This window comes from Taudactylus pleione, unplaced genomic scaffold, assembly GCF_031769625.1.
Source record: "Taudactylus pleione unplaced genomic scaffold, aTauple2 ptg000013l, whole genome shotgun sequence".
Classification (NCBI taxonomy): Eukaryota; Metazoa; Chordata; class Amphibia; order Anura; family Myobatrachidae; genus Taudactylus; species Taudactylus pleione.
Genome location: NW_028284416.1, coordinates 2,522,259 through 2,536,144, shown reverse-complemented (window position 1 = coordinate 2,536,144; position 13,886 = coordinate 2,522,259). Strand labels below are relative to the sequence as shown.

The window sequence follows — 13,886 nt, the reverse complement described above, 5'->3', positions numbered from 1 at the left end:
AGTAACAATCATGGCGGCTGGGTGTTGCTTACGTCATCATTTGTCATGTGACTCATGGCATCAGAATCGCCCGGAAGCGGCTCGGGGAGTCTGGTTGCCTCCGACATGGAGGAGAAGGTCCAGAGATACGAAGCGTTCGTGACAGACACCCTGCAGGGAGACCTGAGGTGCGCACCACGGGATCTGTACTACCCTCCGCTGTCTCCCCATATAGTGCCACCTGTAGCAGCACCTCGCACCTCATCCCTTCCACCTATAACACCTCACTCCTCCCTCTCACGTATAACACCTCACACCTCATCTCTCCCTACCTCCCACCTATAGCGCCTCACACCTCATCCTTCCCTCCCACCTACAGCGCCTCACACCTCATCCTTCCCTCCCACCTACAGCGCCTCACACCTCATCCCACCTATTGCACCTCACCTCTCCCATCTGTAGCGTCACACACATCATCTCTCCCTTCCACCGACAGGAAGACACATGTGATTCTTCACCTCCTCTCTCCCGTCCTCCTATAGCACCTCACACCTCATCTCTCCCGTCCTCCTATAGCACCGCACACCTCCTCTCTCCCGTCCTCCTATAGCACCTCACACCTCCTCTCTCCCGTCCTCCTATAGCACCGCACACCTCATCTCTCCCGTCCTCCTATAGCACCGCACACCTCATCTCTCCCGTCCACCTATAGCACCGCGTACCTCATCTCTCCCGTCCACCTATAGCACCGCGCACCTCATCTCTCCCGTCCACCTATAGCACCTCACACCTCATCTCTCCCGTCCACCTATAGCACCGCGCACCTCCTCTCTCCCGTCCACCTATAGTACCGCGCACCTCCTCTCTCCCGTCCTTCTATAGCACCGCACACCTCCTCTCTCCCGTCCACCTATAGCACCACATCTCTCCCGTCCTCCTATAGCACCCCACACCTCATCTCTCCCGTCCTCCTATAGCACCGCACACCTCATCTCTCCCGTCCACCTATAGCACCGCGCACCTCCTCTCTCCCGTCCACCTATAGCACCCCACACCTCATCTCTCCCGTCCTCCTATAGCACCGCACACCTCATCTCTCCCGTCCTCCTATAGCACCTCACACCTCCTCTCTCCCGTCCTCCTATAGCACTGCACACCTCATCTCTCCCGTCCTCCTATAGCACCCCACACCTCATCTCTCCCGTCCACCTATAGCACCTCACACCTCATCTCTCCCGTCCACCTATAGTACCGCGCACCTCCTCTCTCCCGTCCTTCTATAGCACCGCACACCTCCTCTCTCCCGTCCACCTATAGCACCACATCTCTCCCGTCCTCCTATAGCACCCCACACCTCATCTCTCCCGTCCTCCTATAGCACCGCACACCTCATCTCTCCCGTCCACCTATAGCACCGCGCACCTCCTCTCTCCCGTCCACCTATAGCACCCCACACCTCATCTCTCCCGTCCTCCTATAGCACCGCACACCTCATCTCTCCCGTCCTCCTATAGCACCTCACACCTCCTCTCTCCCGTCCTCCTATAGCACTGCACACCTCATCTCTCCCGTCCTCCTATAGCACCCCACACCTCATCTCTCCCGTCCACCTATAGCACCTCACACCTCATCTCTCCCGTCCACCTATAGTACCGCGCACCTCCTCTCTCCCGTCCTTCTATAGCACCGCACACCTCCTCTCTCCCGTCCACCTATAGCACCACATCTCTCCCGTCCTCCTATAGCACCCCACACCTCATCTCTCCCGTCCTCCTATAGCACCGCACACCTCATCTCTCCCGTCCACCTATAGCACCGCGCACCTCCTCTCTCCCGTCCACCTATAGCACCCCACACCTCATCTCTCCCGTCCTCCTATAGCACCGCACACCTCATCTCTCCCGTCCTCCTATAGCACCTCACACCTCCTCTCTCCCGTCCTCCTATAGCACCGCACACCTCATCTCTCCCGTCCTCCTATAGCACCCCACACCTCATCTCTCCCGTCCACCTATAGCACCTCACACCTCATCTCTCCCGTCCTCCTATAGCACCGCACACCTCATCTCTCCCGTCCTCCTATAGCACCCCACACCACATCTCTCCCGTCCTCCTATAGCACCTCACACCTCCTCTCTCCCGTCCTCCTATAGCACCGCACACCTCCTCTCTCCCGTCCTCCTATAGCACCGCACACCTCCTCTCTCCCGTCCTCCTATAGCACCGCACACCTCCTCTCTCCCGTCCTCCTATAGCACCGCACACCTCATCTCTCCCGTCCTCCTATAGCACCGCACACCTCATCTCTCCCGTCCACCTATAGCACCGCACACCTCATCACTCCCGTCCTCCTATAGCACCGCACACCTCATCACTCCCGTCCACCTATAGCACCGCGCACCTCATCTCTCCCGTCCACCTATAGCACCGCGCACCTCCTCTCTCCCGTCCTTCTATAGCACCGCACACCTCCTCTCTCCCGTCCACCTATAGCACCGCGCACCTCCTCTCTCCCGTCCACCTATAGCACCACATCTCTCCCGTCCTCCTATAGCACCCCACACCTCATCTCTCCCGTCCTCCTATAGCACCGCACACCTCATCTCTCCCGTCCACCTATAGCACCGCACACCTCATCTCTCCCGTCCTCCTATAGCACCCCACACCTCATCTCTCCCGTCCACCTATAGCACCTCACACCTCATCTCTCCCGTCCTCCTATAGCACCGCACACCTCATCTCTCCCATCCACCTATAGCACCCCACACCTCATCTCTCCCTCCACCTACTATATAGCACCTCACACCTCAATATCGTTCCCTTACACGTGCAGGACTTATTTCGGCTATCCATATGTAATATCTCTTCCACACTTAGGACACTTTACAGCATCTCTTGTAGAAAATTCTATACTTTGCCTCTATGTAAATGTCCCCCCACTATATACCTACAAACAAGGACAGTAATAGCCAAATAGAAAACAAATTAAAATGGCGGGCATCTATTATATCTGCGGTTCTGCTTGAGGGCAGACGTGCCTCGCTTTTTTTTCTCCCTTTACATCAGCGCGCCTAACGCCCAGTACACGTTGGAGGCAGCCATTTTGAACACTCAACCAGTATTTATGACCAATACGGACTTTGTCTCTGTTTTAAAGTGTACTGATCACTTAGATGGGCCAAATCAATATTCTATATGCTAATGCGATGCACCCTTTCTGTTTACTGGAAGCTAGTGACATCACTGGGGTAGGAGGCACCCTCTACCTCATGACTCGTTAATGTCACTTGTGCCTACTAACTTCATAGGCTCAATACTGGCTCAGCTCCCAAAATGGCTGCCTTTACAGAGTCATAGGTCACCGTGAAGGATTCCTAAGGGCATATTTTTGGATCCAGCTACAATGAGGACTGGAAGATGAACAATGGTTTATGAACAAATCATCTTTTCACAGGAGAGTCCTGGAGAACCGCGATAGTGTGTATGAGAAAACCAGCCAGTACCTGCAGCTGAAGAACGTAATTGAGAGACTACAGGTACCCACTACTACAGGGGTCTTCAACCTCGGCCCTCCAGCTGCTGTGGAACTACACATCCCAGCATGCACTGCCACCTTTTTGATATAACAGCATGCTAAAACTATGGCAGTGCATGCTGGGATGTGTAGTTCCACAGCAGCTGGAGGGCAAAGGTTGAAGACCCCTGCACTACTAGATCCTTGTTGCTCTGAGTGTTAGGAGGTGTGAGGTGCTGAGAAGTGACGAATTACGGGCACGTTGAGGGGTTACTGTATATCATTGAAGTTATATTGTCCGCTATACACAGTAGAAGCAGACATCTTGTGTGTTTACTTCATATTCAACCTATGAATTCGCTAGAAACTAGTGACATTACTGAGGCACAAAGTGCCTCGTGCCTCAGTGATGTCACTAGCTCCAAAACAAATTCATAGGCTGAATTCTCATCAATCTTCTTTCCGACCAAACAATGGCTGCCACAGCTGTGTATAGGTCTTCCTGACCAACAATTGTTTTTACATTTGCCTGTGTGGGTACCGTGCCAAAGACCGGCCCGTCTTCTATCTGATGGGCCCCCTGCATCATTTCTGCACTCATGCCCTGTTAACAGCGGGTCACTATACTGAATGACTTCTAGATATATAAAAATAGCTGAAGGCAGTTCTTTCAATCTTTCAGATTAAGGCCCGTATTCAATTAGCCGCGAAAAGTATCGCGGATGACGCAATTTCCCCAAGAGGAAAACTTCACGCCGTATTCGATTGCAAAGGTTTTTCGCCTACGCGGAAAGTCAATGCAAAGTAATAGGTGGAAAAGATTCGCCTTTGAAAGTAGGCGGGGAAAAAGTGAAGAATTGCGGAGTTGGGGTGCAAAGGTGGGAGAACCACTCAGCACCCTTGGGACAGCCCCCCAAAGGATAACTGCGTAACAAAAAAAAAACGTAAAAAAATGAGGAATATCCCAAAAAATGACTTTGAAAAAGGGGGCGAAAAAGTTAAAAGTTGGGGTAAAAACATAAAAAGTAGCGAAATAGACTTTTGGGGGGTCTGCAAGTAGGGGTTAGGTGTTTTTTTTGTTTGCAGGTGCTTGCAACGGAATACATACGAATTACACAAGTCCGGCGGTTCAAATCCCGACAGCGGCAGGCCGACACGGCTGAAAATACTGATCGTCCCCAGGTAATTATGAACTAACCTAACCTAATCCCCCCTAACCCTCCTTAGGGGTGCCTAACCCTAACCTTCCCCCCAGTGCCTAACCCTAATCCTCATCTAAGTGCCTAAACCTAATCCCCCCCCCCTCCCCGCTGCCTAAACCTAAGTCCCCCGGGGAGGTGCCTAACCCTAAATCCCCCCTGGGGGTGCCTAACCCTCCCTCCCCCTAGCCTAACCCTAACCTCCCGGGAGCCCTAACCTAACCCCCCCCCCCCCTTCCCTAGCGGCTGTCCGCAGTGGCGCCCGGGATCACTTCGACCTGGATGCCGGGCGCCGGTCTCCCGGCGTTGGTAAAATGATCGGCGTCTACATCTAGACGCCGGTCATTTCAACCTCGCCGGGATATGACAGTCGGGAAGCCGGCTGTCAGTGTAATGCTGGCCGGCTTCCCGATTGCATACCCTTGCAACAGGTGGGTTTTTCACGATCTTTTTAACTTCACACTAGAGACTTTAAAATATGCTAGCACTCATTTTGAAGTACCCCAAATTTGACAGGAAAATGTATTTTCACCAAAAAATACAGCTTTATGCCATTCTTCACCACTTGTGCAAAGACTCTAAATACGTTAGTGCACCTTTTTGGGGTGTTCTGGCAGATTCCCACATTTCTGCCAGCACTTTCCACCTGTTCCGACATCGCGGCTTGCCGTTTTCGCGTCCCTTGGAATTGAATAGGGCGAATTGCGGGGGAGCACCCGTTAAGTTTCCGCAGCCAAAACATGCGATGTAGGCGGAAACAAGATTTCGCCGTCGAAAGACGAAATTATCGCGGCTGAATGAATACGGGCCTAAGTGATACATTAAGCTGGTCAAAAATGGACGTTGCATATCCTGGTACAGGGAGGGTCTGTCCTTCGCAAAACATTTGATTGAATCTAGTAAAAGCAAATCACACTTCTGACTGTAGTTCTGAACTGTGCAGCATCACCAGACATCATTGAGGTAGGAGGCACCGCCTACCTCATGACTCATTAATGTCACTAGTTCCTAGTGGCTTTTTAGGCTCAGTATTGGCAGTCTGAGATTTTAGCTGCAGTTTATAATTGTTCTGTGTTCCCAAATACCTCGTACCCCCTACAGTCCGTTTTTCCGCCTGCTGTCAGCTTCTATTATAAAAATCGCATTTATTGGGGGTTTATCTAATTCAGCCTTTTTTAAGCTGTTCTCTTAGTACCTACCCTTTGAAATGCCTCATTTTTAGTCATTATGACCTTTGGGTCTCTGTAAATTTGAGATGTAACCTGTGTGTACAATAGAAATCTCTTCAGTAGTAATGAAGCCTATATAAATATCTGAACGCGTTTAGAGGATTACCTGGATAATTAGATGAGATTGACTATGAGTACATCAAATCTAATGCTCCTGTTTTCATTTTTCTGCAGGAGCTGGATTCTGGGCCCATCCAAACGCAGGTTGATCTAGGCTGCAATTTCTACGTAAACGCTGAGGTGTGAGTGACCGGTACTGCGTCGAAGCCATGCTTCCCCCTTCCTAAGACGCAGAGTGACGCTCCTTTCCCCTACGGATAATACAGATCTTACTTCCCCTCTGTTGTAACTTTACCAGTTCATAGACCGCTGTCTCTTCTGTCTGACTTATACAGGAGGCGTTTTCTATTTATTCCTTAACAGAGACACGGTTACCTGGACGTCCATAGTTTCTCTGTTCATTATAGAGAGACGTGTCTTCTGCCACTTTACCTCCCAGTCTTGTAGATGACGTTAACCAGAAAGATAGACACTGCCTGTGATGTTGTCTCTTACATATATGTCTTTTCCCCAGACATGGATGCCTCTGATAACACCCATTCTTTACTGTATTCAGTGTCGTATGTGGACCTTTGTCTCTCCATGTTACTATACCATCTCTCCCTCATTTGTACATGAGCCTCAGCCTCTCCATCTTTTTCCTCCATCTTTACTTGTCATGATTGTGGACCTCAGTCTCTCTTTCTAACTGCGTTGTATGTGGATCTATCTCCATATTGCTCCATAATCTCTCCATGTCTTGTACATGGACCTTTAGCTCCATATTGCTCTATAATCTCTCCATGTCTTGTACATGGACCTTTAGCTCCATAACTCTCCATGTCTTGTATGTGGACCTCTGTTTCTCCATCTTTCCCTTTCTTGAATGTGGACCTTTGTCTCTCCATCTTACTCCACTATCTCTACCTGTCTTATATGTGGACCTCTGTCCAATCTCACTCCATCATCTCTTCCTTTTTTGTACGAGAACCTCTGTCTCTCCATCTTACTCCACCATCTCTTCCTGCCTTGTACATGGACCTCCATCTCTCCATCTTACTCCACCATCTCTTCCTGCCTTGTACATGGACCTCCGTCTCTCCATCTTACTCCACCATCTCTCCCTGCCTTGTACGGGGACCTCTGTCTCTCCATTTTACTCCACCATCTCTCCTTGCCTTCTTGCCTTGTAATCAAGTCTTTCTCTCCTCACTATAGACGGTATAACAGTATGTCTCACACAACTAGGATAGACGCCTCACTTGACATCATATCTCTAATTCTTGTTTATTTTTTTTCCCTTCAGCCCTGACTCCTCTAAGATCTTTCTGGCTTTGGGATTTGGTTTCTTTGCTGAACTGACCCTGGACGAAGCTCTGAGGTTTATTGAAAAGAAAAGCAAAATGCTGACACAGTAAGAATGTCCTGAGGACCCTTTATGATAAGGCCCTTACATCCTAATCCTAACCCCATTTCCGTAATCCTCATTTTTTCATGTCTGACTTTCTAGATGAGTGACTCATTCAGTCAGGAGCTGCATTCATCACCTAACCTCAGCGGGGGCAGCCATTAGTGATGGCCATCGAAGGCTCTACCATCGATGGTCCATTTTTTATTTTTTTTTACTATCAGAAGAAAAACATTGATGGTTCAGCCATGGATGGCTGGGTGCTGCGCATGTGCAGACCTTAGACATCAGACTGGCGTTGCCGATGCTCTTCTACAATGGAGCGCCGCCATTAATGATGCGACATCGGTACCACTCCATCTATGGCAAAAACACTTGCCATTGGCCATAGACCATCGATGGCCATCCCTAGCAGCCATTTTGATTACTGTGGAATTATTAGCAGGGGAGGCAGCCATTTTGTAAACTGAACCAATATTAGGCCTATTAATTCACTAGGGATTAGTGGCAGTGAATGTGTAGTTTGCACCCCCCGGGAATATGACAAACAAAATGGCTGCCTTTGTTGCAGGTAATTTATGATGGGCAGTATGTACATTTGCGCAGTAACCATTTATCCGAACGCACCTAGAATCTTTGGTTAGACAAAAACCTGGGCTTTTGGCTCTGTGCACGGACTGCCCTACATCAATGAGGCTGATTGGTCAGATCGTCTTCCTCCTATTCCAGCAGCTGTTTCTTTATCCCTTATTCCTTGCTGTCTTTTTGCCTTTGCCGAAGTTCCTTAACTCCTGTTCTGTCTGGCCTGTGCATGCTATAACCCCGTCCCTAATCGCTTATTATAATGCTTGATCACAGGGTCATTGCTGCCATAAATAGTCTGTATCTTGTGCCTCTACCCCTGCTTGTCTTTCAGAATCAGTGACACCCTGACGAAAGATGCTGCAAATATTAAGGCCCACATCAGACTGGTATTAGAGGTGAGAAATTAGTCCTGGAAGAGGTGTATTCTGGGATACAGTTTGTATTCAGTAACAGCATTATTACACAAGCATGAGGTAAAGTGTCAGATGTCAGAATACGGAGCTACATGCACAGTGTTCTGTGACAGACAGCAACCAATCAGATCCTCTCTGCCATTTCTTGCTCCAGTTTAGAAGGTAAAAGCAGGCATCTAATTGGTTTCTATAGGTTACACCCACATTTTTGCATAATGCTTTACATTATATACGTTCCAGCCTCTGAGCACTGGGGTCTTGGGTTCCATTCCCACCAAGGCCCTATTTGTGTGGAGTTTGTATGTTCTCCACTGTTGGCTCCGTTTTTCTCCCACAATCCAAAAACATACTGGTAGGTTTCTTGGGAGTCTGACAGAAATGTAACCCTAGTGTGTGTCCATGTGGTAGGGAATATAGGGTCTGATTCAGACCCGCTCGCAAGCGGGTCGATGGCCGGACAGTGCGCACGCGCGAGCCCTGGAGTGAGTGAGAAATTCACTCGCTCCGGGGCTCGCTACAAACGGGGCAGCTGTCGATGTTGTTCGACAGATCGTCCCAGTTTTGTAGGCGGGTCAGGGCGGTGGCTTGCCAAACGGAGGTGAAGGAACGCCTGCCATTTGGGGGCGGCCCTACTGACATCACGAGTGATGTCAGTAGTGAGCTTCCGGCTCTATTAGAGCAGGAAGCTCACTACTATTAGAGCAGGAAGCTCACTGGGGCTTGCGGCAGACGAGACCCTACCCCAAGGGTCTCGTCGCAAGCTCGATGGTCGCGACCATCACCTGGCCGCTCGCAAAAGCTGTCGGTGATCAGAAGGCCGGACAAAAGAGAAAACGCCCTTCAGACCTGCGAGCTGTCTCCGGCAGTGAGCAGGCCTGAATCAGGGCCATTGAGTGTAAGCTCACTGGGACAGGGACTGATGTGACTGACGGTTATTTTATGTAAAGCGCTGTAAATACAAAGAGAACAGCATTATGTTGTTAAGTAAGCGCAGTAGTCCACAGGCTGCCTTAGAATACCCCTAAATAATCTAAGATCCTTGTGCAAGTGGCCAGGACTGGCTTTATCAAGCACGTAACCTACTTTAGCCAATCAGACATTAGAATTGAATTGGCCTAAATCAGGCTATATTGATCAAAGCTGAAAAAACAAGACAAATAGGGAGGCGCTAACAGGAAGGTATTGTAAATATATAGCAGCAAAACAAATGAGCCTGTGTAAGCTCAATATGACTAATGAAAGTCGCTACAAGTACAAGAAAAAGACGTTTTGTGCGAATACATAAATAAATAGTCTTGACCAGATATATTGGATGTGTCCGAAAAATGATCGAGACACCAAATTTATAACAACCTGATTTATAATATATTAAAAAAGCAATACAGTATCATTACTATAGCAGTAATTTATATGATCAGAAATTACATATAAAACAATGCGCTTTGGAAAAAACGTATGAAACCGTTATAGCTCAGTGACCCAAAAACTCCACGTCCAAACCCTTGATGGAAAAAAAATAGATCACAAATTGTCTGTCCACATTTGGAAACTCACCCAGTCCCGTCACAGGCTGACTGCACATATACCGAATCCTCCACACGCAAGGCGCCAAAGACTGCAGCGATAGTGCTGCGTGTGAGTGGCACTATGGTGTCTATTTACTAAGCAGTGTCAGGAGACAGAGTGAAAAGTGATAAGGTACCAGCCAATCAGCTCCCAACTGTCATCTCACAGGCTGTGTTTGAAAAATGACAGTTGGGAGCTGATTGGCTGGTACCTTATCACTTTCCACTCTGTCTCCTAATGGGGGGCATCCACTAGACGATTTTATCCCTGTCCAACCTCTTAACGATTTTCCCTTGAAGCTTCCCTTGAAATATGATCTTCCACTCTGAACAATTTGCAGAGGATTTGCAAAAGATCTAACAATAAACTATGTTGTTTTAATCTGTGATTGAGAGCTTTCAGCTATAGTGGGCAGACAGTGGTAGACAGTGGTTCATCGTTTGATCGTTCAGCATGAACGATGTGTAAACGATTTGTAAGCAATCAAGTGAAATTGACCTGCATGTTCAGTCGATGGAGGAGACGATCAAACGACCAGCGGGAGCGCGCATCGTACATCGTTAGAAACAATTACTGCACGATTTGCAAACGATGTTCGAACGATTTTATCATTATCGTTCAACTTTATCGTCTAGTTGATACCCCCCTTAACACTGCTTAGTAAATAGACCCCTCTGTGTCTCTTCGTTCTGGCAGCTTTGAGGGCAGAAATTTAGTCAGCTTTGTGACAGTCCTGTAAGTTTCTGTCTGTGTGCAGTCCCGTGTAAGGTGGAACTCCGGTAAGGTACGTATATCCAATAACACCAGGAGCTGATGGTAAAGGAAGACACTTACAGCGCTGTGCGATCCTCCGGTTATGTCTGTCAATATGACACAGGGGGAGATGTGGAGTAAAGCCTGAGCGTCACTTTTCCAGTATTATCCAAAAGCAATAAGAAGTCACCTGACGCGTTTCGCATCCCAATTGGAAGCTTTATCAAAGAGTACCTGTGCAGTACTTATCTTTCTTCACGATGGCGGCTGGGCGCCACTCCAGTCCACGCCGCCATCATTCCCACCACCCCGCGTAGACGCTGCCGCTGACTGGATCTAATTAGGTCCACAGCGGCAGGCTCATCTCATCGCCGGTGACGTCATGACGTCACCCGCAAGCTGCCTCACTGGGAACGCTGGCCTCAGAGGCTTCTTTAGTCTCTGATCGCTTCAGAGACCGGCGTTGCCAGATTTAAATAAAGTAATCACTGCCCGATCGGAGCTGAGGGCTGTGGGCCCTATATATTTGGGCCCACACTGTCGGGCCACATGTTTGACATAGGCTGCGGGGGTGGGGTTAGGCTGCGGGGAGGATTAGGCTTTAGCACTAGAAGGAGGGTTAAGGCGCCCATCCACTAGACGATTGAGTTGAGCGATTGAACGATAACGATCGTTCAATCGTTTGCAAACTGTTTGCAAAAATGTCTAAAACGACCAGCGATGCGCGTGCCCGCTGGTCGTTTAGACATCTATCATCGTACAAACATGCTGGTCAACCTGACGATAACGTCAGGTAACGTCAGGTTGAGCATGTTTGCAGATGATTGATGAGCCTGCACTGAACGACTGCTCGGTCAGTGCAGGCTCATCACAGACTGACAAACGACTGCACAGTTACAATGTCGTAATCGTACAGTCATTTTCATGTCTAGTAGTGGACGGGCACTTTTAGGCTGCGGGGGAGGTTGGGATAGTCTGCAGCAGCGGAGGGTTAGGCTGCTCAGGGGTTAGGGTTAGACACTAAAGGGCGGAATAGTACATTCTATAAAATGATAGTTAGGAGCTGATTGGTTGTCCTCTGTAGAAGGTTTGATAAATATCCCCCACTGTGATAACTGCGTTTACGCATAATATTGTGCAACATTTCTACGAATTAACATTACAATAGCACTAATAAAGCCCCATAGTACGGCATCCGCAAGATTGTCCATTAATGCTCTATAATAAGATGAACCATGGCTGAGAACTCCTTTTGGTCCACAAAGCAGAACGTGGACCTAATTCTTCCCCTGAGGTTACTGGAATGCGGCCAGAGACTTGCCATGCGGAGTATTCATCTCCAGAAATAAAACTGCATCCGCTTCATTAGTAAATTGTCCCGTTCCGGCCAGCAGAAGTGGTCAGAAAAAAAAACAACAAGCGAATGCGCCCCCTGCTGGACGCAGAGAGATATTAACTTGCGCTCACTGTAATGCTGGGCTTATACTCCCATTACATACACATCTGTTTCTAACCACGGTCAGGACACCACAGAAGCGTAGTCTGATTACTTTGTGCACCTAGCAATATTTACTAGTCACATCTGTCAGTTGGACCTTGTTAATGACTGAGGGGTCTTTGAATTCTTCCAGGGTCTTCGTGAATTACAGGATCTGCCTAACGAGCCACTACTGCAGTGATGTCGGGGGTCAGAGGACTCCCCCTGCCGATCCCAGCGCAAGATAACCGGAACTTGGAGATAATGCTGGAAGACGAGCTGACTGTTTCATATGTGTGCGCGCGTGCGTACGTGCGGGTGTGTGTTTACAATGCGCGCACAAGCCGAGGCCTTGTGCGCTGCACTCACTTTAGAGCCCTGTAATACAGGGGAATAAACTAATCACAAAACTTAAACCCTGATGGTGGGAGTTTCCGTGAAAGGGGATCACTGCACAGGTTTGGTACAGATGGGGTTAAATACAGCGGGTCTAACTCATATGTGGACGGATCTAAATTGTGAACATATTCTGATGACCCTCTGAGTGAATCTAAGCTGCCACAGACGCAGGGGGTCTCCAGACACGCAGAGGGCTCTCCTGCCACCAGGAAGGACGCAGTGACTAATTTGCGGAAGCCCAGAAAACACTGTTTAACGGTCCGAAACGCCTGAGTTTCTCTAACCACCCCCCCCCCCGTTACCTCCCCAATTACCTGTCACTCACTTGGCGAATGAATCCTGTGTGTGAGCGCAATCCCAATTAAATCGCTACACATGCGCATTGCGGCTTACTCGCATTTGCGCAATGGCTAACAATCGCTCAATCAGGCCCAGCGTGTGTGTGTGTGTGTAGCTCTGGCAGAAGAAGGGGTTAATACTGTGCAGGGATTCGGCTGTGGTGATGCGTGATATTACCGCACGTGCTTTGTAGTGGAAAGAGGCTGCGTCGGGTAGAGTTGGGGGCGGGGGGAATAGGTGCTGTTAAAAATGTGAATATACATTGTTACATTTGAAAACATATGATCATATTAGTGATTACTCTTTATGTCAGCGCGGAACACCCAGAAAATTTAGCTTCAGAAATAATTTAAATATGCTGCATCGTAGAACAATGGCCGTCCATCACAGGCCGTAGCGAAATATGGCCCTGGGCGTCTTTCAGTTTCTGGAAATCTGATTATTAAGCGCAGCTTTCAATGCACTTGCTCCTTTAAGGGTGGCTGGTGGTCTATACAGGGGCACTGCTGCGGAGAGAAGAGTCCGCTACGGATATTTGGGGGTCATCAAAGGGACGCTATTATTATAATCGATATGTTTGAGTGAATTTAGTTTGAATAAAATAAAAGTTTTTCTATTACTGTGTTCTTGGAGCTGCAGCTTGTTTTACTGTTGATAGGATAACCCTGTGGTTCCCAAACGCGGTTCTCTAGGCACCCCAAGGGCGGGATGTACTAAACTGAAAAATGCAGTAAAACCCCCGAAAATGCCGTTTTGAAAAAAGTTACTATTTACCCAACATAGGACCTGATTCATAGATGGGCGCTAATGCGATCGCAGCCGCCATTTCATCCGCAGCACGGCAGCGAAAATATGCTAATGTTAGCAAAGATGACCCGAGCATAAAGACGTCCACTGCTACCTTCTTGCCTGTGTGCGACGACACATACCCACGTAAACATCGGTAACATCGACGGACATCGGCAGCCATCTTACCCTTGCGGTCT

The 13,886-nt window shown here is 48.7% G+C and overlaps 1 protein-coding gene across 1 annotated transcript; it reads left to right on the top strand.

Annotated features, from left to right (window-relative positions):
* The first annotated feature begins 45 nt into the window (after positions 1-45).
* UXT (ubiquitously expressed prefoldin like chaperone) lies at positions 46-13,526 on the top strand. The gene is made up of 6 exons (XM_088470037.1): positions 46-167; positions 3,434-3,515; positions 6,096-6,163; positions 7,267-7,374; positions 8,285-8,348; positions 12,317-13,526. The coding sequence occupies exons 1-6, from the start codon at positions 55-57 to the stop codon at positions 12,362-12,364; spliced, it is 483 nt and encodes a 160-aa protein (XP_088326163.1). The 5' UTR covers positions 46-54; the 3' UTR covers positions 12,365-13,526.
* Positions 13,527-13,886: the final 360 nt, after the last annotated feature.